At 49.0% G+C, this 25,702-nt stretch overlaps 1 protein-coding gene across 2 annotated transcripts; it reads left to right on the forward strand.

Annotated features, from left to right (window-relative positions):
* Positions 1-88: 88 nt before the first annotated feature.
* Positions 89-25,676, forward strand: PTBP1 (polypyrimidine tract binding protein 1). Of its 2 annotated transcripts, XM_027900998.1 has the most exons (15): positions 93-211; positions 3,955-3,985; positions 12,435-12,510; positions 13,011-13,183; positions 14,063-14,209; positions 14,825-14,995; positions 15,680-15,790; positions 16,122-16,296; positions 17,046-17,120; positions 18,348-18,493; positions 21,038-21,071; positions 21,572-21,664; positions 21,969-22,185; positions 22,399-22,476; positions 22,841-25,676. In XM_027900998.1, exons 1-15 carry the CDS (start codon positions 204-206, stop codon positions 22,971-22,973), a joined length of 1,668 nt encoding a protein of 555 aa, XP_027756799.1. In that variant the 5' UTR covers positions 93-203; the 3' UTR covers positions 22,974-25,676. The 2 variants fall into 2 exon arrangements, with proteins under 2 accessions (XP_027756800.1, XP_027756799.1); XM_027900999.1 differs by lacking the exon at positions 3,955-3,985 and having other exon boundaries at positions 89-211.
* The last annotated feature ends 26 nt before the right edge of the window (positions 25,677-25,702 follow it).

Here is a 25,702-nt window from a genome sequence, read left to right on the forward strand (position 1 = left end):
CGAGCGCCAGGGCGCCAACGCCGGGAGGCGGGCGGTCCCGCCCCCCCGTCAGGGTGACAGCTCCGCCGGCCAATGGAGCGTCGGCGCGGGCGAGGCGGGCCAGGCGGCGCCGCCATTTTGTGAGTCTATAACACAGAGCGGTCGCGCTCGTCCCGCTATTGCGGCGCCTCCCCTCCGCTCCCGACGGGTCCTCTCCGCGTGCAATGGACGGGTGAGTCCCGCCCGGGGCCGCGAGCGGCGCCGCCGGGCCTCTCCCGGGCTGCAGAGGCGGCCGAGTTGGGGACCCTCGCCGGGGGCTGGGGCGGTACCTGTGGGGGGCCCGCGGGCGCGGCCGAGGGGGTCTCGTGCGCGGGCCGCGCCCCCCGGAGCCTTCTCCGCGGGCGGCGGCGGGAGCCGGGGTGGCCCCGGCGGGACGCCTCGTGCGGGCCGGCCCCCCCTTCCCCCCCGCCCCCCGACTCCCGCCGCTCCGGGGGTCCCGCCCGGGGGGCGCTCCGGGGGTCCCGCGCGGGGGAGGCTCCGAGGGTCCCGCCCGGGGCGGGGGGGTGCGGGGGGTCCCGGCGGGGCCGGGCGGGGGGCGGCGGGCCGGGAGCGCCGCGGGGGCGGGGGGGCGGCCCGGGCGCGGCCCCGCGGGGGCGGCGCGGGCGGGGCGGGCGCACCTGGCGGGCGGTGATTCACGGACCGCGCTCCCTCCCATTGTCTGGCGTTTCCGCGGGCGGGGGCGGGAGGGGGCTCTCGCCGGGCTCCGTTTGCGGCCGGGTTTCGGTCGCCAGGTTTCGCAGGGGCGGGCGGGCAGGGCTCCGCCGCCTCACCTGAGCGCCGCAGGTACGGCCCCGCTCCGGCCGGCCCGCGGGACGGAACTTCCCTGCGCGGCCCCTTCGCGGGGAGTTTCCAGAGCGCAACTTTGGTCGCGTTGATTCCTCTTCAACCAGCGCTCGCCACGGCAGAGTTGGCTCTAAAGCGGGTGCTTTATCGGGGGATCTCTCAGAAACGAGATCTCCGTGCTTCTCTCATCCTGTATGGCATAGTTTTTTTGTGATCTGATTTTTTGTTTCTTCTAGCGCTCAGTCGTTAAAATATTTCTGAAGGCCTCCGAGAGAGCAGTTTGCTTTCCCACAGCCAAAAGTATGGGAAGCCCAAATTAGTGCCTTCTCGCTTTCTGCCTCGGAACACTGGTCTGGGGAGAATTAGGCGTAGTCACATGTCTGGGTTTTTTTTACACACTGAAAAAGTGGCGTCTCAGCGTTGTTTTCATCTTAAAACACATAAAAACCGTGTATCCTACAATTTTTACAGTCCTTCACTCTACTACTTTTAACCAGTTGCTCACCATGTTGAATGATATTAAAAAAAAACCAAAACAACAAAACAAATAAACAAAAACTAACAAGTTCTCAGCACATGAGATCGCACATTCTAGTGGCAAAAATTGGTTTGATATTGATGTGGTTCCTGGGAAGGCTGATGTTCTGTGCCTGTTAAAGTAGTTGCTGTTTGTAGAAATTTTAGCGAAACACGCAGTCTCAGTTACCCCTTGTCTTTTGGAGATCCTGGTGCGGGATGTGTTTGCCCCGTGAAAGTGTCCCTTGTCTCCTGCTGAAACTTCAAAAGCTTCTTCAGAGAACGGTTTTGAGTTTTTGCGGAGCTGGCAGCGAGCAGCCCCCTGGCTCCAGGCTGCTCCCGTCTCCTTCTCCCGAAAATGATCTCGAGCTGTGCCCGAGTGATCCCCTTTGAATAAGTTGCTTTGTTAAAACATGCAAAGAGTCCGAAATGCTGCTTTGGAAAATGACCTGGAGGTTTTACTGGTGCTGCCTAATTTTCCCCCTTACTGAGTAGGAATTATCCCATTATTCTATGGAAAAAAATATAATTTTTATGAAGGGCTTTTTTGCCTGTTCTTTCGGAACTGGGAAAAGTTTTACTCCCGTCCTGAAGGCTGATGTGCATGGGAGGAGAAGGAAGCCTGGGATAATTTACTGAGGGGGTGTGTGAACTGGAAGTACGTTGCACATTTGAATAAAAATTCTGAAATACTGTGGAGCTCGTTTCCTGTGGTATTTGTTATCAAGTGGGCTGCAACAATATCCCAGGAATCGATAGTTCTTGGCAAATAAAACAGCTCTTCCTGTTGGATGGTTCTAAATGCCATTCCCTGCTAAGGCACTTTATGTAAAACATTTCCTGTGCGAGAGGCCCACAGGAGGAACAGGAAGTGGGAGAAGCTGCTCTGGGGTAAGTTCGAGAGTTGGGAAACTTGGGACATTCTGTGTTCTTGCTGTGCTTCGTTGGCAGTAGCTGTTTTAAGGTTGTGGAAATGCCTGTGTTAATGTTTGTGTGTTAGCTGAGGAATGTACACCGTGTTTAGTGGTGCTGGCTCCTTGAACTGCTCCCTGCAGATGGGTTTCATTAGTTCATGACTGCTGACCCTCGGGTGCAGCCAACCCATCTGCCCTGGGGTGCCCAGCTCTGGGTCCGTGGAGCAGTGTCAGACACGGCCTCCTCTGAGCACTTCCCTGGAAAATGCGGAACTATCGCGTGGCTTCCCGCAGCAACCGTTGGGTCAGGCTGTGGCTCCAGCTGCAGAGCGCTGGGTTATGATGACACGGCAGGCTGGGGGGAAGAGGAAGTGTGAGGAGCTGAGCTGGCTCCTGCTGGGACTCCTTCGTGGAGCTGGGGACACTGGAGCGGCCTAATGAGATCGAGCAGGATTTAGTTCCCTGAAAAGTTATGAACTGTTGCAAGAGGGGAGGGAAGTAAGAACTAGTAAAGGCAAGTTCTGTCACATTAACTCACCATGTCAAGTTGTTCTTGAGCAATCCAGGTTTCGCCTTGCTGGTTTGAGAACGACTCCCCTGCCTGCCATGTGCCCCCTGCTCTGTGGAGCTGCTGCAGGTCGCGCAGCCGGCCACTGCTGGGTCCTGTGCTCTGCAGTCACAGGCAGCTCTGTGAGAGGAGTTGAAGCGGGCAAGGCTGGGCACATGGCAGTCCAAAGGGGTCATTTCTGCTCTCGGTTTTGTGTTGCTGCTTTACAGGGGGTTGGAGTTCATTAAAAAAAGATGCAGTCTCCAGTGCAAGGGTATAACCGAAATCCTTAGGCTGTCCTGAACACTTCCACGAAACAGTAGCGTGGAGGTGCTGTAAGGCTCTGGGAGATTGTAGGCAAGCACTCCAACTGCACGGGTGGAAGATGTTGCTCTTAGGAAGTGTGTGTCGTGATGTAGAGAGTTCTTGCTGACAGGAACTGGGTTGCTTGAGGTATAGCTGGTGCTAATTTTCATCTTAGTTAATCAGAAAATCTCATCTTAGGAGGTTTAAGTGTCTTAGGTAGAGTTTAACAAGTGTTTTTTGCTGGACTCGATAGAGGAATCCCGTGTAGGGCGTACCCCAGGCTGGCACTGCCTGTACCTGCAGGTGCATCACCAGTCAGGCCCTGCTGTGGCTCCAGCGGTGCCGGCGTGGCCTGAGGGCTGTTCTGAGCCCGGCTCCTGCTCTGAGCCCGGCTCCTGCTCCGAGGGGACACAGCTGGGCTCTGGCGTGGGTGCCTTCAGCCCTGCTGGAGCTGGCTCTGGGCCTGCAGAGGCTCCACGTGTGTCAGGGGACAGGAACTGCAGAAGGGGATGTTGGTGGCAGAGCTGACTCGTGACTCTCTTCCTCTCGGTGTGGTCAGTCGGGGTTGCATCGCTGGGCTCAGGGGTGTTTGTTCCTACCCCCACAGGCCCTTGCAGGAGGAGCAGGCACTGCCTAGGGAGTGGGAGAGCTGCAGTTTTCTGGCACTGCTGGGTCTTGGGTCTCCACCATCATCATCTAATAATTTTTCTTTGTATAAACTGTCCTTGGCTCACCTGCAAAGACAACTGTGCACTTTGACTTGCTTTTTTCTTACTACTGTAAACTATGCTGGATTTTTGTGGCAAACCTATCTAACTTTTTTAATCCTTTTCTTTCTTTTTTCTACAGCATTGTCCAAGATATAACAGTTGGTACAAAGGTAGGCACTTCTCACTTTTTCTCTCTTTTTACACTGCTCAGCATCTGACCTAGTTTTAGCCTTACCAAATGTAGATCTTCAGCTGTTAAGGGTTATTTCTGGTACCATGTAAATTGGTTTTAACCAGAAGATAATTTAGTTTCATGTACATTTAAAACTTATAATATGGCTCAGCATTTAGTTCTTGGCATTTGGACATTGATTATCAACTTTATTGCATTTAGGAACAGTCTTTTCCCCTGCTAAAATGTCAAGCCATGCTTGTTACTTGTGTGCTAGACAATGCCTCTCCACGGAGAAACCGATCCTTTTCCTTTGGAGAACTCTGTTTCCTTTGTTTGTGTGAACTCCTGCTCAGTTATATGTCAGAAATCCTTCTGCCACAAAAGGGAGTGTTTAGCTGTTGATTTTTATTTCCTGCTAGTACAGTAAATATGACCTTTGCCCTTCTAGTCTCAGGTTTGGAAAGCGCAGCCTTAGCCCTGAACTCAAAGTGCTGACGAGGAGGCTCCTTATCTGCTGCGGGTGGCAGCGGGGGCCGACGCTGGTCCTGTGAAATGCCCAGTTGGAATGTGCAGGACAGACCGACCCTCCTTCCCGGGCTGAGGGGCTGGGTTTGACTCTGCATGTTGTAGCTCTGGGATCGGGACCGCAGGGAGCTCAGCCCTATGTGAGTGTTGGCCCTTGGCGAAGCATCGCCTGCCGAGCGCCGGTGGTGACCGAGCGGCCTTGGCGGGGCTGGGAAGGGATGCCTGGGGAAGGGACACCGCGGGATGGGGCTGCTGGAGCTGAGCTGTGTTCCGGGAGCCCCACGGAGCGGCGTGAGCATCGCTCAGAACTCGCTGCTGGCCAGCAGGGAGTTCTTGTGTTGGAAGTGCAGAACGAGTGTGGCTGCAGCTGAGCACGGGCAGCTTTAGGGGTCTGAGGGGCGTTAAATGCACGAAGGGGCTCTGACGGCTGTAGGGGAAAGGTCGCTCCAACTTTTCCTCCTACGTGCATCTGAAATTTGAATTAATGATAGTGTCTGGTTCTGGGTGGGAATGCTGCCTGCTGCAGGGAGTGCAGTTTGCCATCGGATGAAAGGAGGAGAGGCAACAAAGTTATGGACAACAAAGGTTAGTTAATAGTTCCTAGCCATTATGAAAGGTGGACCAAGGCATCCCTTGACACTATAGAGCAGTTTGCTCTGCTTTATTGTTTTAAAAGGCAGGCTGCTGGCCTTTTATTATTTTCTCATATCCTTAGTTTACATATTAAGAGTATTCACACCCACTTATTAATTTTTCTGAGATCTTAATTTAATTTAGTTTCTTAAGAAGTCCCCAGGTGTCCTCATGCCTTACTCCTCTGAGCACTGTACTGCCCAATGGTCTTATGTTTAATCAGGTGTAATTGTAGTAGCCACTCCTGGCTCCCCAGTTTAAAGTGTGTGAATTTGTTTAGGAAGCTCATTGCCATTCTGGTGTGGGGGTTTCTGATACACAGCCTTCTGGAATGTCCTGCAGATTAGGAACACGTGATGTAAGACTTATTTCTTCCCATAATTTCACTCCTGTCTGAAAAGGAAGTATGGCCCTAAGATGGAGGCACTGCATTTGAGCTCTGAGGTGCTGGTTTGACTCTACGGTTTCCTCTTCCGAGTAGTCTAATCGAGGTCCCTCTCTCTTGTATCTCCTTGCCCTCTGTTTAATTTCCGTGGATGTTACTGTTGCTTCACACTCTTAACGGTCCCTGGGCAGGACTGAATGACTGACTAGAGAGAGAGTGAACTGTGATGCGTCCTTCTTTAAGCAAAATTGCATTTTGGTGATTGAAAAGGTCTCAGAATAGTTTGGGTGCTGAAAGATTGTGTTTCCATAAACCAAAAGTGCAGTTCTGTGGTGTTTGAGAAGTTAATTTTTAAAACAGGCTTTGCTGGAGTGTGATAGAGACTGACTGCATAGAAGTGATTTGTGGTGAAGCCAGGATCTTTGCCATGGGAACCGTAATTATGGCTTCAGGCAGTGGGCCAAGAATGTTGTGAGGAAATTCCAGTCCCCTCCTATGGCTTTAGTTAGAGGCTGCAACAAGCTGGCTCTTGTGGCCTCCCAGCAGGCGAGCACACATGGGAGCCACATGTTGGTGGCCGGGGACACGGATGGCAGTGGCTGTTGGGGGGCATTGGGTCAGCTGGGTGTGCCAAACAGCTCCATCTCACCTGAGAGTGCCACACGCTGCCTTATGCACCTGGGGCTTCAGTTTATGTATCTGCTCATAAAGTGGTTGTTGAAAATACTGGATTTTAAGCTCAGGCCTACTTTACCCTCAGTCTGGGATGATTTAAATAAAACAGGAAAATAACACATGATGTTACTCAACTGCACCTTTTTAATCCCACAAGTGTAGGGATAGATTCTGATCTCTGGTTCTGATATCTCCTTCAGGTACTGTCAGACAGGAAAAGGCAGGTGTGCTGGTGCCATGTTTGTTGTCCTCTCATAACAGCAAGAAGGGGAAGCATTATTTAATTTCGGATTCCCCATGGCTCTGCTAAAGCTCCTTTAAGCTGTGCTTGCTTGGGCCGGTGTTTGAGCTGTCCCATCCATCAGCCCTTTGACAGGTGGGGCAGAAATGGCCTTCCCTAGGTTCTGTATTGCTGGAGTGACTCATCCAGCAGTATTTCTCTCTGATAGGAATTGTGGTGAGCTTTGCCAAGGCCCCCTCTGCTCCATGGCAATGATTTAAAAGCTCAAGGTTGACGAGTAGTTAAGTTTCAGCTTGGGAACAGTAGATCATAAAGCCTGGGTGTGTACTGCCCGACAGAGCCAGCATGACTGCATTGCTGTAGCACTTGGAGTTTAGGAATTTTGGACTATTTAAACTGGCCACACCTTTTATTTGCTCAAAGGGCAGGTTTGTTTCACAGGGTGTCTCCATAGTAGCGAAGGCTGAGAAAGTGGGGAGGGGCTGATGGAGGAGCGAGCTGAGGATCCGGCTTTGCTGTGTGGCTGATGTGTGCTTGAGCTCCAACGCGGCTTGTTGCCAAAGCTCAGGGTGTGAGCTGGTGCTCTCCTGCAGTACTAGAGGGTCTGGTGGCTTTTAGGAACTCCAGGTCTTGTCTGTAGCCCATAGAAACAGTGCCGGCCTTGCAGCAGTACCGTGATAGGAAACCTGCTGTGCTCTGACCAGCTCACCTGCCTTCAGAGGGGCTGGGAGTGTGTGTGTGCCTCTGGAGAGGTACCAACCTAAATCTTGTCCAGGGGAGAGGGAGGCTGTAACAGTTCTGAAAGCCCGAAGTGGCAGGTGACTGGTGTTGGCTGAGCAGAGTGTGGGTTAAAAATAAGTGTCCTCTGCGCCTGCCAGATAGGCTGATACCTCTACCACAGATCCACTGTGTCCATGGAATATGCTGACTCCTGGGTTGAATTTATTGTGGTTAATGGTATGGAGCTTTCTTGGTACATCAGGCATGAGCAATTTGAACTAAAATGAACCCAGCTCTTTTGGTTCTGATCAGATGATAAATTTTGTGTCCGAAGGGTGAGTGGCACTGAGCTGGGAACAACATCGTGATGTGAGGAGGCTGCAGGGTCTTGAAGTTGCTTTGTGTTGGTCCTAACTTCCCAGCTCCCTGATGGGGAAGCAGGTGTGGTGTGTGTTCTTCAGAGGTGTTTCACAAAAAAAGTTGACTCACGGTTTGTGTTTGTGACCCGAATTGGAATGTTTTTCACACTGCTTTACGTCTGACTGACTAAAGACTGCTGGAGGCAGGAGAGCGGGGAATAGAGGGCGAACATAAGGAAGCCTTGCTGGACGTGAGTCTTTGGTGGAAGATGAGGAAAACTGGCATCCTTCCTAGTGGTTTAATTTTAGTTCCATTCTTGAATCTCAAATCTCTCAGCAAAAACTGCTGGAATGTAGCATGAGTGTGATGATGATGTCATCAGACTGGATTTCTCTTAATAGTTTCTTCAGAGAGATTTGAGCTGTGAACTGAAGGATCAGAGCATTCCTGCGTCCCTCTGGGACTGACCTCGGACAGCCCTTGATGAGCCATTCTCTTCCTCCTGTGCTCAGAGGCATTTTCTTGCCTCTTTGATCAGAGCAGAGGGTTTGTGTGAGCTCCTCCACGATCTGGGTTGTTTTTGTGCCAATATTACGGTGGTCCTTTACGGGCTCCACGACACTTTTCCAGTCATAGGGAACGTGAAGAACAGTGATGCCCACGTGCTCTGGCTTCTTGTGGGACAGATTTTCGTTGGTTTCTTTTCAGAGGGGGGTTTCCAGGTGCAGCTCTTCCTTGCTTTGCTTTCTGTAAGTGCCTGTTAGCTGATGGCCTGTTTGCCTCCAAAATCCACCTTTTCCCTCGCGTTACTGCTGTCCTGAGTCTGTCAGAGCAGCGTAAGATGCTCCACGTCCAAAGACAGGAGTGCTGCTGCTCTGTAGGGTTTTCTCAGTGAGCCGTGGAGAGAAACAGCTTTTTGGAGATCATGAGCTTGACCAGCCTGTGCCTTCTGGCCTTTCTGGTCGTTGCCCCTTTTCTTCTCACGTGCCCTGTCTTTTTGACTTTGCTTTAATTTTGCTTTCTGCCTGAAAATTGATTAATATCACTTGCTTGACTTGAGTATTTTTTATGATCGTTCACTTTGTATTTGTTTTCTAGCCTTTTGCATGGGCAGGATGCAGTTGACTTGCTGTAATCCATTTAAAATAAGTGCTGGATCTTAAGTAGATAAAGGATTATATAGGGCAGCTGGGAATTTCTGTAGCACTTGTAGGTGTGCTGGTAGAAGCTGAGGCAATCTCTGGCCTCATTCCAAAGTGTGGTAAACCAGGTAAAATCCTAGGGGCAGCGAGGCAACATGTAGTGCATGTGAATGGGATGTTGCTTTTTAAGCTGTGAAAGCTTGTACAGACTAACAATCCTGAAGATTTACTTATTAAAACTTTAAAGCAAAGTGAGGCTTCAAGTTTGAGTGGTGGTCAAAAAGATAACTGGAGAACATATGCAATGTTAAGTTGTACATTGCCTCCCTCTCCATAGCTCGGAAAAGGGAACGAAGTGTTGGCAGCAGAGCTGCCCCAGAGTGTGATTAAATTAGTGCAGCTTGGGCAAGGGGCCTCCTGTAGCCAGGAGTGTCAGGCCAGAGGAGGCTGCTGGCATGGAAACCCCTCCCGGCAGGGTTTCCGTCGTGCCATTATGCTGCTCGCTGGGGATTTGGGTGGTGGAAACAGCCCTGCTCTGCTCTAGGTAGGATCTGGCAGTGTAACTCCAGCAGTGGTGGTTGTTTTCGATCAACAGGAAGAGGAGATCTGTTAGTTCAAACGAGGAATTTGATGTGCTGCAAGCACACTGTGGCTTCTGTTAATCTCGTCATAAAAATACCAGCTGCAAACGAGTGGTGAGCAGAAATGTCAGCATAATTAATGCCTCTGTGAGCAGGGATGGGAACGGGGGGCTGGAGAACCATATCTTGAAGTGCAGCTTGGCCTCCCCAATCAACTCAGCAAATGCAACAGGGAGAGGAGCAGTGCTGTGGGTGGATGTGGGTGTGAGCACTGAGCACCCCCACAGCCCTTGGCTGCGTTTGCTTTGTTTTAAACCCAAATTAAATTACATAAAACTTCAGAATCAATAACTTTTCTACAGGCTTTCCCAGTATAATTCAAAAGACTCAGTGGGTACGTTGTTAGTGAGAAAGTCTTCTAAACCTGTTCAACCAACCAGACTTGCTTTGATTCCTCTGCCTCTTCTGAATTGGGTACTTGGTATGAAGCATTTGAATTTGTGCTGTGGTTTTACAGAAACTCCTCAGAGTTTCTAATCTGTACAGAAAGAACAGACTAGATGAGTCTGGAAAGAGACTGTGGCGATCCCTGCAGTGTAAGGGCAGAGAGCTGATCAAAGCTGCTGAGTACCCACTGCTGGGGGCAGGGTCATAGAGAACTGGCTTTCAGTTTGCCTTGGGTTTGGTCACTGCAAAAAGGAACGATTTCCTGTGGTTATGCAGTATCAGCTCCAACAGGAGCAGAGGAGCAACACAGGCTGATGAAAAGTCATGGTTGATGCAGCCTCCTTGTGCTGGGGACTGGGCCATGTGGCGTGGGGATGGATGGCAGCTCAGTGTAACCACTGCAGCTCCTTGGGGCACTGGGTCTGCTCCTCTTGCGCTTCAACAGCCACCCCTCTAAAGGGAGATGTGGCAAATAACTTTGCTGTGACTGTGCAGTACTACATGTACTGTCTGTAAACTTCCTTATGTAGAGAAAAGACCTTGGAATAACTGCGGTTTTCCAACTACGGCAGTCTTCCCTCTTCGTTTGCATGTACTTCCAGCTGGGAAGCTTACAAATTGACTGCTGCTGCTTTTGATGTCGAACAGTCATCCCCCTCTGCCTCCCGGCTCTGGTCACAGTGGGCAGCACAGGCTGTCTCCGAGATAAGAGGGGAGTGGATTGGAAATTGCTCTTGTTAAAGAGACACAGACACGACATGGAGCTGTGGAGCTCAAGCCTGGCTGCAGTGACATCCTTGTCACAAGGCCTGCCAAGGAGTTTTCAAATATGCAAGAAAATGTTTACTTTAAACAAACCATTAGGAAAGTTAAATTCAGGGAATAGGAATTCTTTCCATAATAGTATAAATGCCTGTTTTTCTAGTTTATGGTTTCCTAGTGTTGGCTCCATGAGAACCAAGTATGTGGCCTGTTCTCCTGGCGTTTGCATGATGGATTGCAGGAGTTTCCCAGTATGCTTGCACAGACACACCAAGTAGTACAGGAAGAGCTGGAGTTCTGGATGTGCAGAATTTTACAAGTTAATATTTAAGAACATGTTTTAAAATGGTGAAGGCCCATTAAGTCCTGATGCGAGGGCTTTCATGAGGCCAAAACCACCTGTCTGTGTGGGTAGGACTGTGCTTTGCTCAGTGGTTCTTGTCAGTAGCTGCCAGGTGTATCCCAGGCCACAGCATGGGAAGCTGTACCTGGAGTGGCTGCAGCACTGTAGGTACAAGGGTGTTCTTACAGTTAAACTGGGGGATTTCTTTTAGCCTTGGATTTATGCCTTGATTTGAGTCATCAAAGGATGGGATCACAGTCTAATAGCCTCCCGGCCCTGCTTGCCTCTCGTTGTACTCAGGAATCAAAGTGCTAATTAGAACAGCTGTTAAAAGGCCCACTCCTAATGACTGCGCCATGTGAGGAGGAGGAGGAGGAGGCCGAGGCCTCTGTGCCCAGAGCCTTGGTGGGACCTGGTCAGTGCTTGCAGGTGACCAGCAGCAGCACACGAACTGCAGTTTGGAAGCTGGCCTAATTCTCATCTTTGGGACATCAAAGTCCTTGAAGCCTCTTTGAAGAGCTGGCAGTGAGTAGTCAAACAAGAAATTCAAGATTTGAGGGGGAAAGAAAAAAACCCAAATTGTGTCTGTAGCTGGGTGTTCTGGGGTTCTCGCTGACCTACTTTCCCAACCTGTTTGCTGGGGGAGTGCGCAGAGCTTTTCTTTTACAGAGATCGTGTTTCTGCAGGTGCCACCAGATACAGGGCATGTGGAAGATAAGGGTTTCTGGTGCCACGGTGTGGAGTGGGGTATGTTTCCATCGAGATGGGTGGGAATTAGCCGAGGCAAGGATGAGCTCTGAGCTTTTTTGTGTTGGTGAAAGCCTTTTAGTGTGGCATTTCTGTGGAAGAGTAATGTAGAAAATTATGAGAAAGTACTCTTAGGTGTTAGATCTGTAGTATCATGTTCATTCACAATATACAATGGGATTTGAAGTCTTCTGTGTAACTTACTTGAAATGAAGCCATGCTGATTGTAAGCTGTATTGTGTATGCAGGTATAGATTGTGCTGGGAAGTCATTCGTAGTCGTCTTTGCTTTTGTCTTAGTAGTGTTTTTTGAGCCTCCACCTGGGTTAGACCAGTCCTGGTCAGTTGAGGTGGTTTGGGTGACTTTCCAGGGAATGCTGTTACCAGAAGACACCTTCCAGCAGATCGGGGTGCTCCAAGCCCTGTCCAGCCTGGCTGTGAACACTGCCAGGGACGGGGCACAAAGTACACAGCTTTGGTTCATAACTGCCAAGTCATACACAAAGAGTTTTGGCAACTTCAGAGTGAAAAATCTTGTGGGATAAGAGTAGTCAGAAACCTGTTCTGCTGGGTATGGCAGGAGAAGGTGCCTGTCGGTGCACAGCGCTGCGTGTAGTGGCTTCACACAACTCAGCAACCCTCCAGCCCCAAGATCCCAAATGCTGAGCTGAAAAGAGATACTGGATAGTGCTACTCCATTACCAAACTGGATCTGACTGATACTTAATTCATGGAGGTGAGCTTCACTGCCCACTGTCGATATGTTTTCACTTACACTTGTGTTCAGCTCCTCTCCAGCTTTCTCTCAGTTGTTCTGCTTTAGGAGTGCCTGGGTAGAATTGAGTAAAATGCTGTCTATTTACCTTTCATCTGTTCTCTTCCAGCGGGGACCTGACGAGCTTTTCTCTCCTTGTGTTGCTAATGGACCCTTTATCATGAACAGCAACGCTGCTTCTTCAGGTAATACTGCGAAGAAACAAGCACAGCAGTTATTTCTGAGTACTGCAAGTTCTGTGAGGAGGTCTGGATTTTCCTACTTAGTTGTAATTTTAAAATCTCTTCCTTTTTAGTACTTATTAGGCCTTTGTAGGACAGTGCTGAATAATAATAATAAACTTCAGCCAGGAACAGCAGGCCAAGTGGGAAGGAATAAAGCAGCAGTCTGGGGTTAGTGGCTCAGCCTGCACTAGAAATTTGGTGGGGGTGTGTGTGCTGTGAAATGGCCACTGGAGAGTTGATTCCATTGCAGTGGCATTCAGCTTTGTCACTCCCATCGTGTAATTTTGGGGGAAAAGATAGTAAAACCATGTGTCTTCAGACTCAAGTGAACTTAGACTGTGGAATTTCTCTGTAATAGAGCAGTAACTGGCTGGGGAGCACAGTCTGTGTGTCAGCAGTTGGGAAGTGCGTGCTTGTTCCTCCAGACCCTTCTCATCAACAGTAACTCTTTCTTCTTCTAGATAATGGAAACGACAGCAAAAAGTTTAAAGGTGATAGCAGAAGTGCTGGGGTCCCATCCCGAGTAATCCACGTCCGTAAGCTCCCCAGTGACGTCACGGAGGCAGAGGTCATTTCTCTGGGCTTACCTTTTGGCAAGGTCACCAATCTTCTAATGCTGAAAGGAAAAAACCAGGTATTGTCTCCATAATTGAAAGCAGGGGTTGTGTCGAAGCCTCGATGAGTTTGTCATCAGGAAACCAGCTCCAAATTGTTTAAACAACTGCCATGTGTTAGGAGTCAATAACTTCTGCATACTCTTATTTTACTTTTCTGTGATTATCCTATGAGCTGTAGAAAATACTATTTTCAGGCTGCAGAAGGAGCTCAGTCCATAATTGCAGGTTGTCACTTATAATTAGCGTTAGGCCTGGTTTGGAAATTGCAGACCAGGGAATTATTTGAGCAGCAGTGTCATGAGTTGGCCTTTTTCACTTGGGCTGGCTTGGCAACCGAGTTAGCAGTGCACAACGTGGCCTAGTGAGGACACCTTTCCAGATCCAGTAAATGAGCTGCGTAAGGCTGAAACACTCTTGGGTAATGCAGGAGGTGTGCACTCATTTGGTAACTAAAATTGTCTTGCAAATTAAGGAGTAAAAAAGCGAGTCAACTTTAATCATTGCTTAAAATAATGTCTTTAATCTTAATTATGGAAAGGTGCCTCTGATATATTGCGTGGTATGATTATACATAAGTGCTGACTGCAGTGACTCGCTACAGTCCCTTACGTTTGTGTTCTGAGGGTGCAGAGCAGTGAGGGGGCTTCCTGCCCTGGAGAGAAGTGAAGGGTGGATTGTTGCTATATTTTTGTGTTCTTGATGACACTTATGTCTGAATACACATATGGAGATCCCTAACCCTCGTTTATTCTACTTGGTCAGCTCTTAAACAGAGCTGACCATGTGTGTAAGTGGGTTGGGAAAGTCCAGTCCTGCTACGGCTTTGCTGGAGGTCCTGTTCAGGGTGACCTGGTGCAGTCCTGGTGTGACGTGTCTGTGTTGGGTTTGACTTTTAGGCTTTCATAGAGATGAACACAGAGGAGGCAGCCAACACCATGGTGAACTACTACACCACAATCGCTCCAATGCTCCGGAGCCAGCCCATCTACATCCAGTTCTCCAACCACAAGGAGCTGAAGACAGACAACTCTCCAAACCAGGCAGTCAGTTTGTTCTTTGTGTTGTCGTCCCAGGGTGGGGGGACAGTCAGATCTCAGCTGGTGGTTTGAGATCCAGGGGCTTGCATAATGTCTGGTGCTTCAGGGCATTTGTTTTTAGTGTTTGAAAGATTTCTGCAAAGTGCAGCCCTGATGAGGCAGAGCTCACCTGTGTGTGAGAGGGCTCTGCAGGAACACTCCCAGGCAGTTCTCACTCCTGGATCCCTGTGGCAGATACGCATCAATCTTCCAGTCTTGTCAGCTTCTCTAGGATTCTGGAGATGGTGTTTCACCCCAAAAGAGCCTCATTTTCCCCTTCTTATAAATAATGGGATAATTGTGCTGCATCTGTTGATGCTGAGCAAGGTTTTGCAGTAGCATAGGTACTGCATGTTTGATTTAGTTTGTATTTCTGCACTGCCCTGACAGGTTGGGGTGGTCTGTACTGGCGCTGTTTCAGATGTGCTAAAGCCGTGGCCTCCGCAGCCCTGGGAGCAGCACAGGGCTGTTGTGTTCGCTGCTGTATCCAGCTGGTTGTTCGCAGGCAGGAAGCTGCAGGAAAGCTGACAGTGTGTTTTTGCAAGCAGAAGTGTGGGTCTGACAGGGTGTTTGGTCCTGCAGCGTGCCCAAGCAGCTCTGCAAGCCGTGGCCACGGTGCAGACCGGGAACCTGGCGCTGGCAGCCACGGCTGCGGCCGTCGATGCAGGAATGGCGATGGCTGGCCAGAGCCCTGTCCTGAGGATCATTGTGGAGAACCTCTTCTACCCCGTCACTCTGGATGTCCTGCATCAGGTAAAACACATCCCCACAACTGCTGGAAGCTCCTGGAGGAAGGGGCAGCAACAGCTGGTGCGTTGTTGTGTTTGCAGTGTCTCTGGTTTGTGTTTGTACAATTCAAGTTCTGAACAGAACTGTCAGACTTCTCTGGAGACCTGACACCTACAGGAGATTCTGCTCACATTGGTCCCACTCTGACCTGACTTTAATTTCCAGAGGTTTGATTCCCGGTCCACTTTAATTGGGTTGATTACAGTTCCTCAAGTTCTCTTTAGGTTTTAGCAAAAGTAGCTGCACCTTGTTCTCATGCCAGGGCAGAGGAAACATACAGTGTCCGGGAGCCATTTAGGCAGTGGCCAGTTTGGAAAGTTCCCACTGTCTGCTGCAGTTGCTTAACTTCATGTTCATGTTTAAAATACACACTTGACTACATTAAAGAATCCTTGAAATTCCTGGAAAAGGTCCAGTTTGGGAAGGTATTTGTGAATCTTCCTGTGTAATACCCCAGAACAAACGAACTGTGTTCAGGGGGCGGTTCGATCACTCTGGTGTGTTCCAGGCTGATGCCCATGGGTGTGGTTTAAAGTTGGAAGCTGACAGGCTGAAAGGATGGCTTTTGTTTCTGCATGTGATAAGAGATCAATATGAAATTATTTTACTGGTAATGTGATAACAAGATATGCAAATATTATCTTGCAGATTTTTTCCAAATTTGGTACAGTCTTGAAAATCATCACATTCACAAAGAACCACCAGTTTCAGGCCCTGTTGCAATATGCTGACCCCATGAGCGCTCAGCATGCCAAACTGGTGAGTGCTGAGTTACTCTGTGGGGTTTGCCTTGGTTAATCCAAGCTCAGGTGGGATGCTGGCATTGGGATGGGCTCGGAGGTCCTGCTGGGCTGACACCAGCGTTGCCCTGAGGGCAGAGCACGAGCGGGAGGGAATTGCCCCACACACAGCGTGGGTGGCTCAGGGGCTGCCAGAGGGGCTGAATGAGGCAGAGCTGTCTCTACATGAGATACCTACCTGCCTGTCCTCAGGTGGAGCCCTGGGATGGCCTAACACCTCTCTCCAGAGAACACTTGCTGTGAGCTTGGTCTAAATGCATTTGGGTGAGGACTGGCTTGTTTCCTCGCAGTCTCTAGATGGACAGAACATCTACAACGCCTGCTGCACGCTGCGCATCGACTTCTCCAAGCTCACCAGTCTTAATGTAAAGTACAATAATGACAAGAGCAGAGACTACACCCGCCCAGACCTGCCCTCTGGGGACAATCAGCCCACTCTGGACCAGACCATGGCAGCTGCTTTTGGTGAGAGTTCGGGTAGCGGGAGCAGAAAAAATCCAACTGGTGTGTGTGTCAGTGTGGGAAGGGGAGGGGACGTCATCCTGGTGTATTTGGTCCAAACTTTAGAATACAGTGTTGCTAGGCTGAGGAAGAGAAGTTGGGAATGGCTGAGATCAGAGTGGTGCCAAATGCCGGGCGGGTCCGTCAGCGCCTCTGCCGCCACCTGGTGTTGTCCCGCTGTGAGTGCCTGCTGGAGCCAGGGGTTGTGTCCTGGTCCCAGCCTGTGCTCAGGGCTGTGCCGATAGCCGTGTCCTCAGAGCTGTTCCAGAACAGCGGCGTTAGCAGAGGAATCGTTTTTGTAGTCTCTTGAACTTCAGTGTTACACAAGAGGCATTTTTGAGTCGCTGTTTGTGTTTTAGGGTTTAGCTTTAAACTAAATGCTTGTGTTGAAGAGCAGATCAAGACATTCCAGATGACTTTAGGGAGGTTTAGGTTAGATATTAGGAAAAGATTACTCCCCCAGAGAGTGGTTGGGCACTGGAACAGGCTCCTCAGGGAAGTGGTCACAACACAAGCCTGACAGAGTTGAAGAAGCACTTAGACAATGCTCTCAGGCACATGGTGTGATTGTTGGGGCTGCCCTGTGTAGGGCTAAGAGTTGAACTCAATGATCCTTAAGGAGTCTGTTCCAACTCAGAATATTATGTAGTTCTGGGAAGTCTAGCATTTTCCTGCTGTTGCGTGTCTTTGCATGATGTGTATGTCTTTCTCAGGTGCCCCAGGAATAATCTCTCCTCCATATGCAGGAGCTGGCTTTCCTCCTACTTTTGCCATTCCTCAGGCTGCAGGTACTGTATTTCGTAAGTTGAAATTTTATGTAGGTTTTCTGTTGCTGAAGCATCTCAGTGTCTTAAATCCAAGTAGTGGTGGTTGTTCTGGGGTTAGCCATGTAAATTCCAAATGCTGGCACTTGGGTGTGGAAGGGACTGGCGTTCCAGTACATCACCTCAGCTAGGAATGCTGTGTGCAACTGCAGCACCTCTGGGCAATGCCCTGGTACCAGGAGGAAAATACATGAAACAGGATAGGAGAGACAAGCTTTAAAATACTTGAGGGACATTCTTGTGCTTTGAATTTCCTCATGTGGTTGCAGAGGTCAGGGACTCACTTTGACAGCTATAAAGGCAGTCAAAAGCAAGGAATCTGACCGCTTTTTTCTTAAATGTTTTGAGAAAGCTGGTATTTAAACATGAACCTGATTACATGGCTGGGATTGTTGCACTGTGAAGTTCAGAGCACATGTTGCAGGTAACAGATCATTGCTGCTTCCAGAAGTGGCCAGGAGTCTGAGATAACAGATGGAGGTGCTGCACACACTGACTGGAGTGCCAGTCTAAACAGGCTTTGCTGGGGCTCTCAGCATTCCAAGCCATGTTGACTTTCTGTGAACCTGATGGAATTTCCTTGCTTCTAGCAGACAAGCAGTGCTGTTTCGGTAACATCCATTCCTGCCTGGGAAACAGGAAGGGCTGCTTTGGGAGAGTAATCCATGGAATTGATCACTAGCAGTTGTTTCTCGAGCTCTAGAGCTCTTGCCCTTAGAGGTGCCAGCTGGTTCTGGGAACAGCCTAGGAATGCCTGTAAATCCAGCTGCAGCGGTTCCCGTTCAGGACAGCTGGGTGGGTGGTGGTGGCACAGGGTGCCTGGTGGTTGCATGCATGGTGAGAGCACGTTGTGCATGCCCTGGTTGGACGGACCCTCCCCACGCCCTGCGTGTGACTCCCGCCCTGCACAGCAGAACTCAGGCTTTGTGCTCGTCCGCCGCTTGTGAGACGCGTGAGAGTGCTGAGGAACCTGCTCGGCAGCAGGCTCTGCGAAGGCAAATCCTGTTAGGAACCAGAACATTTCCTGCAGCACCAGAAGCGGAGGCTCCTGTTGCCCTTAGGATACATGGTCACTGTTGGGAATGATGACTTGCATGGTTCAGAGAGTGTGCTGTTCTCCCTTCTGGTGCAGCAAATACACTAGAGTACGTGCTGTTAATTCTTTACTGGTTAATATTCTTTAATTTCCAGGCCTGACAGTTCCAAATGTTCCTGGAGCACTAACTCCTTTGGCTATTCCAGCAGCAGCTGCAGCGGCTGCAGCAGGACGGATTGCCATTCCCGGCCTGGCTGGGGCAGGGCACTCCGTGCTGCTGGTTAGCAATCTGATCCCAGAGGTTAGTGCAGTCCTAATTTTACATTTTTCTCCTTCCTGTTATCTCTGCTTTCACTTTCTGAACACGGATTGGGCTGAAATTAATTGAAAGTGAAATCCTGCTGTATCCAAAGGAAGGGCACTGCTCGAGCAGCGGCGGCCGCGCTCTGCCGGCCCCACGTGCAGAGCAGAGCAGTACTCTAGTTCTAGTTGCTGAAGGGAAATGGGAAAGTCCATCTCAAATTGAAGTTGCTCTTCCTTGGTTCAATGCCAAGGATGCTGCCTGCCTGCTCTTGTCCCTGAGAGACTACAATACCTGTCCCTTCCTCCCCTTTCTGTTTGGAGTCTCCCTGCCATCCCCATGGAATAGTGTCATTTGGGTCACAGAATAGCCATGTCCATTCCTTTTCCTTGGCATGTTGTAGTTTTTAATACATTAATTCAGAACTACAGAGAGGCTTCATGCTGATCTTTGCTCTTTCTGTGTAGTGTCTGGACCCCTGCCAGCTTGACCTTGTACCTGTGCAGTATTTCCTCTGCCATGTGCTTGCACATTTCCCCCTTCCAGGATTCCTGGAAGTCATTCCTTAGTTAAATCCCTTAACAGCTCACAGTTTACATTTTCAATTCTGCTTAACTGAATGAGTTGAAATATTTGGGTTTCTTTAAAAATAAAGCAAGCAATAGTTGAACAAAAATCTTCTTTAATGAAAGACAGCATCATAAGGGAATTGGATACGGGGGGCTTGGATTTTCCTTCAGTCAGCCCCTGGCTCTGGTTGGATTGAAAGTGTAGAACCTCTGGTACGCAGCAGAGTTATAAGCTCTGCAGAGGAGCTGTAACTGGTGGGACTGTGCACACACGTTAATAGCACTTTGCAAAGCTGTAAAACTTACCAGTGCAGAGTCACCACAAAACCTCTTTGGATCAAAGGGGAAGCCTGGATGTGATGAATGATCAAAATATTTAACTCTGGATGAGATGAACCAATTGGATCATGTTTCAGACTTCTCTTACCTGTCATTGCTGTTCTCTCCAGGGCATGAAATAACGGCAGGGGCTGTGGAACAGCTTTGGTATTTGCTGCTCGTGCTGCCTGGGAACTGCTCTGCCATTCCAGGGACTCTCATCTCTGGCTTGTTCCATCATAAGTCTTAATAAGAGCTGGCATTGTTATTCCTGACCAGTGTGATACTGCCAAGTGTGTGCTCCAGGGATGCTCTTGGGTGCCTGGATGGCAGTGGCAGGACAAGGGGCTGTGCTGCACCTCTTGATTTCTCACAGCCCTGAGCAGTGCCAGTGGGGACAGCTCTGCTCAGGCAGGAGCAAGCAGTTATTTCATGCCCTGTGTTTTTTGAGGAGCTCTTCACTCTCCATCCAGCTTGTCTTTGGGCTAGAGAGACTTTGGGACTTGAACTGAAGCTGTAAACTAACAGACATGAAACTTTTTCCATTGCCTGTATAATCAGTGTTGTAGAAACTTACCTGTGCCACAACCAGTTAGTAAAGAAACAGTATTGCCTGGAGTGACTGCTGTGCTGTGGGGTTTTCCTGAATGGGAATCACGAGGACTGAAATGGCTCTGGTTTTGTTTCCACAAGAGTGGGAGCAGTCTGCACATCCCTGTGCTGACCCAACACTTTGGGTTCTGCACGGTGAGATCAGGAAGGGAACAGACCTCTGCAAATGAGGTATCAGTTCCTTTATCCAAGTGCTTACAGCAGGCCTTGGAAGGGGCTTTTGGGGCAGTACAGCTGCTCATCCAGCTGATCTGTTCCTTAAAGCAGTGCTTGGTATCTGTGGGGGATGTTCCTTTTTTCCAGCCAAGTGCTGCTGGTACAGGTTGCTTCCCGCAGTGCCTGACCCTGGAGCAGCAGATACAGTTGTTTGTGACTTGGTTCATGAAGTCATTTCGTCCAAGGAATTTGTGTAAATGGAGAAAGTGTTTATAGTCAAATTTTAGGGAATACCACTGTGATTGAATTGGGTATTGCAGCCTGTGGAAGTCACTCCATGGGGATACTGTCTCTTATGTCTTTGTATATCTGAAGTAAAAATGCCTTTTCTTTATCATTGTGTTCCACTAGGTAAAACCTATTAACTGTTTCTGTAAGCGAGTTATTATATGTAGAATTCTATAAATCTGACTGATGGAACACTACATATTCCTTATGTATTTACTGACCTGTGTTTTTTGCTACTTTTTTCTTTTCTCCCCACCCCTGAATTTTTTTTCTTCCCCTGATCCGGAATTTCTTTGCCAACTGACTGCACGGTACTTCTGCTTCCTGTTGTTGCTTGAAACAAAAAATAAAAACATTCCCCTTCCAAAAAAAAAAAAAAAAAAAAAAACCAAAAAAAAAAAAAAAACCCTGCTCTTCGGAAACCAACCTGCCCTTCAATATTAACCATCTTGAAAACTTCATCATCCATCAACCAATTTCGCCATTTCCTGCGGGGACTCTGCCCTTCCTCGTTGTGGACGATTTGTGCAACCTCGCTCTCCCCTTCGATTCCTTACCTCTTCCCTGTCCCTCCGCTGCCTTGCTCTGCTGTTCTCTAAAGAGAGTTACACCCCAATGCCTCTTTATTCTTTTCGGTATGTTATTATTCACACTTTTTATTACCTTGTTTTTCATTTATTTGAGATTACTTTTTGATACTTCAGAAATGTACAGTTTGCAGTTTGCCTTTTTTTTTTTGAATGCATAATTTTGGTTTTTACATTGTTTACTTAGTTTGCTGTTTAATTTAGTTTGCCTTTGGTTTTGGTTCAGTTCTGCATGGGTTATTGCTTTGCATGTCTTTGATAAGAGTTTTAAATTGTGAGAGCATGCAAAATTGTCCAGTCTTCTGGCAGTAAGATTTTGGCTTTTTGCTGAAACCCAGTGTCTTTTCTTTAATGTATTGTTCCATTATTATTCTGCTATGTAAGAATTCCCTTAATTAGAGCAGAATACGTAACCATGGTTGAAATGAGATCAGTTCTGGTTGGGAATGGATTTTTTTGCTGTTGGATTGATTAGCTGATGTTAAGTTGAATGCGACCTTGTTTTGTTTCCCTATCTAAGAGTGTTCTTGTTTACTCCCTCTCTGAAGGAGTCTATGGTGATGTGCAGAGGGTGAAGATTTTATTTAAGAAGCAGGAGAACGCCCTAGTTCAGATGACCGATGGGAACCAGGCCCAGCTTGGTAAGCTTGGGAGTGTCAGACTCCAGGCAGTAAGAGACAAAATGGGTGGTTAAAGCTTTAATATTGGCACTCTGTTCTCTTGCAAAAGAAGACCCAAACCCTGAACGTGTCCATGGCTGTGGGGCAGCTCTGGGGCAGGGGTAGCTTGTGGGTGCAAGAAGGAAGCAGCCTAAGAACACAGTCCGAGGGACCCTGCAGGGTGTGATGTCTGCGAGGGCAGAACTAGAGCGAAATTCTGGCTTTGAATTCGTGTCTGAACAAAACTGAAGTGCCCCTGCAGACAGGTGTGTCCTCCCCCTTGCAGCCATGAGCCACTTGAACGGGCAGAAGCTCCACGGGAAGCCGATCCGTATCACGCTGTCCAAGCACCAGACAGTGCAGCTGCCCGGCAAGGGCCAGGAGGACCAACGCCTGACCAAGGACTATGCGAATTCCCCTCTGCATCGCTTCAAGAAACCAGGCTCCAAAAATTTCCAGAATATCTTTCCCCCTTCTGCCACTCTTCATCTGTCCAATATTCCGTAAGTACCTGCTGGGGATGTGGCTGAGTGCTGAAGTGTTTGCAGCTTCGGTCTGAGCGCAGGCATGGGCAGCTCTGTGCTGCTGGCTGGAGAGCTACCCCGGCTCCCTGTTCCACCTCCTTGCCGTGCCAAGATGCTGCTGGTAGGGAATCTAGAAAAGTCTCCCGTGAGAATTAGTTTTTTGAGATTGACTGGAAACACTATTTCTTTCAGACCCTCAATAACTGAAGAAGATCTTAAGATGTTGTTTTCAAGCAATGGTGGGGTGGTCAAAGGATTCAAATTCTTCCAGTAAGTGTTTTGTGTTACATCCTCTCCTTATGCTGGGCTTTTCTGTACGGGAAGGGTGGAAGTACTTAGTTCCAATCAAATCCCAGCTCGGGCTCAAAAAGGTGAGCAGAATCCTCACTAATGCAGCATTTGACTCTGGAATAAAGAATTCCTGAGTAACCTTGGGCTGAGCACTGACTGAGGAGCTGAGCTATGCGTGCTTGCTACAGAGATACTCCTCTCTGTGGAGAGTGAGTGTAGTGCAAGTACCTGGAGGGGGTTAGTTCTCTGCCAGCCCCATCAAGTGCTGGATGAGAGAACTTGGATCGAGTTGGGGAAGCTCCTGCAGTGGAACTGAACATGCCTGAAACTTGTTTCTTGTCAGGAAGGACCGTAAAATGGCTCTGATCCAGATGGGCTCTGTGGAAGAAGCCATTCAGTCCCTCATTGAGCTCCACAATCATGACCTGGGGGAGAACCATCACCTGCGTGTGTCCTTCTCCAAGTCCACCATTTAGAGCTTGGGAAGGCCTGAGACAAAATGGACTTGACTTAAAACCTGTGGGGCTCAGCCTTGACCTTAAAAGGCTGGACACCAGGGTTTCAACTTCCATCATTCCAGAAAAAAAAAAAAGCCACTTTAAAAATGCAGCTGAAGTGACCTTAAAAGACCAGAGATTTTATTTTTTTAAAGAGAAATCAGTTTACCGGTTTTTAAAAAAAAAAGAAAATTAACTCTAATTCCTCTTGCTAACCTTGCGGTGATGGGTAACAATCTTGACTGTTCCAATAAAAATCACAAGTTCAAGTTTACACTATGGAACCTGCTCTGGGAAATTCCCCTCCCCTCCTGCTCCTCCCCTAAAAAGCAGATCCCAACAAGTTTTATCAGGTTTCACATTGATGCCTTTTTTAGTTTCTTTACCCATCCATGCCTTGAAAGACCTAAAACCACTGTGTGAATTCACTGTAGCGCCTTGGAGTCAGGACTGTGGTGACCAGGAGCTCCCAACCCGCCCAGCACAACACTCGGTTGCATTGATCCCACCTTACCTGTGCACCTGCTGTCCTGTGCCTTAAACCTTCTACTTCTTTGGGGAAACATCCGAGCGGCAGGGAGGGGATGGGCAGAGCCGAGGGGGAGGAGCAGCTCTGGCTCCGATCAGCTGGGGGAGCTGGCAAAGTGGAGAAAGGAAATAACTGAGCTGTGACTCGGGGCAGTCGTATCTGCTGCCCGCGAGTGTCTCGATCCCAGCGTGTCTCGTGCCGCTCCCCAGTCTGCTCGTGGGTCATTGCCACCTGCCAGCTCAGGTGGGAGTCACCCCAGATCCTTTGACACTCGGACTGAGCAAAGGTCTGGGTGGGGGAGCGTTCCCAAGGCCAAATCACATTCCAGTGTCAGGAGCGAGCCCACAGGCTCTGCCCTCACGGAGCATTGGTGAGGGACAGCAGAGCCCCTGTGGGACACTTGAGAAGATGAATCAGAGTTTGTCAAAATTGTCTGTGTATATACCTAAACGCTTGGCTAGGATTTGGAGAATCCTTGGATACCCCATGATTAGGAAGGTGCCTGCAAGGCACCTTCGTGCCCCTGATTGGACATTAACGAGGCCGCTGTAGCTCCGCCATCGTTCTTAGAGCATGTCTTCAGCATTTGAGCTTTTGTTTGAATCCTTGTATTATACTTTGATGCCGTTGCTGTCCTCTGTGCCTAGCAATATTTCCAGTTGACCAAATATTCTAATCTCTTTATATGCAAAAGAAATAGTTTAAGTACCTTTTATAGAATGATAAGATGGTATAAACGTAATCTAAATTTACTCCTTTGTGGTATTACCCGTGTATACTGTACTTTATTTTCTTTGTTTTGTAATTGAAGCTGTAGGGCAGGAGTAGTTTCCAGGCTGAGGTCGTGGCTGAGGATGAGCAGAGCCAAGGGTGTGAGAGAACGAGCACAAACAGCTCGGGAATGGAAGGAAAAGGACCCAGGCTAAAGATTTTTTTACCTTTTGAATCTATAAGCCCAGATGTTGTTCTAGGAAGGGAATTTATTAAAAGTAGAATGCAGCAGATCGGTTTTTCCCAATGAAACAACCATTTTTTTTTTAATTATTATTTTTTTTTCTGGCTTACAACTCTTTCCCGGGCCATTCTGCCTTCTATTCCGTGTGATCCAATGTTGCCTTACATTTCCCTCTAACCTGCAACCTGTTCGGATGCAAAATAACAAGAATCTTGTACTTTTTTTCAGGGTTTTTCTGCAAATTGTGGACCAAAGTTTGTTTTTTAATTGTCTTAGTGTTGCAAGTTCTGATTTCCTTGCTTGGTGTGGGAGCTCTTGACTTGCCTAGCACTGAGTGTTTGGAAAAGTCTTAACTTTCCGTAGTTCCTCCCTGGACTCTCAAGGATAAGAATTATGCTGGAGAAGTGTGTGAGGTCCGAGTGAGGGTCCGGCTGGGGCTGTGGCGCGCTGGGTCCCCCCCGTGGGCCGAGGAGGGCAAGACCCCCGGTGACAGCGTCGCCCCGGCTGCTTTTGGGTACCTCTAAATCCAGGAGAGCCGTGCTGGAGCCAGGGATCTGCCCCTGCAGAGCTCCCTGGGGCCCTGCCGGTGTCCCGTGCTCGGGAAGGCACACCCGGGGGTCTCGGTGGCTGTTGAAACACCCGCTCCTCCCGCGAGGGGACCCAGCCCGCCCAGTGCACTGGTCTAACTGGTCAGTGCCCCCCATCCCCCTCCCCAGCGCTGGGGAGGCTCCCGGGGCCGGGCCCCGGCCAGGGCACGCTGGGTGTCCTGTGCAAGTCGCAGCTGGATTGGGGTAGCCGGGCCCCGGCACGGCAGGTGCTCCCTTCGGATCCTGTGTTTGCATGTAAAGAATGTGAGTAACTAAGGGTGTACATATTTATAATTTTTTTATACCTGTTTTAAGACATGAGGGGCAGCAAAACCCAGTTTTTTATGGTGACCAGATGTATTGTATATTTTGATAACAGCAATTCCAGGTTCAGTATTGTGGAAGGTGGGTGGGGAGGGGAAGCGTACACACCATCAGAATTCCATTGCCTCTTTCAAAGAATGTTTGTAATGCAAAAAGAAAAGAAATTAAAACTACTTTATAACAACCTTTGTACCTTTCTGTAGCTCCATTATTTCCTGTTGAGATTGTAGAAGCAGTTGGTGCCCAGTCTGTACTTGTGCTTTCAATAAATTCTTCTGTATCCTTCACTCCTGATCTTCCTCCTCTTTATTGT

This window comes from Empidonax traillii, unplaced genomic scaffold, assembly GCF_003031625.1.
Source record: "Empidonax traillii isolate 1590-97213 ecotype Southwest subspecies unplaced genomic scaffold, ASM303162v1 scaffold761:size885847, whole genome shotgun sequence".
Lineage (NCBI taxonomy): Eukaryota > Metazoa > Chordata > Aves > Passeriformes > Tyrannidae > Empidonax > Empidonax traillii.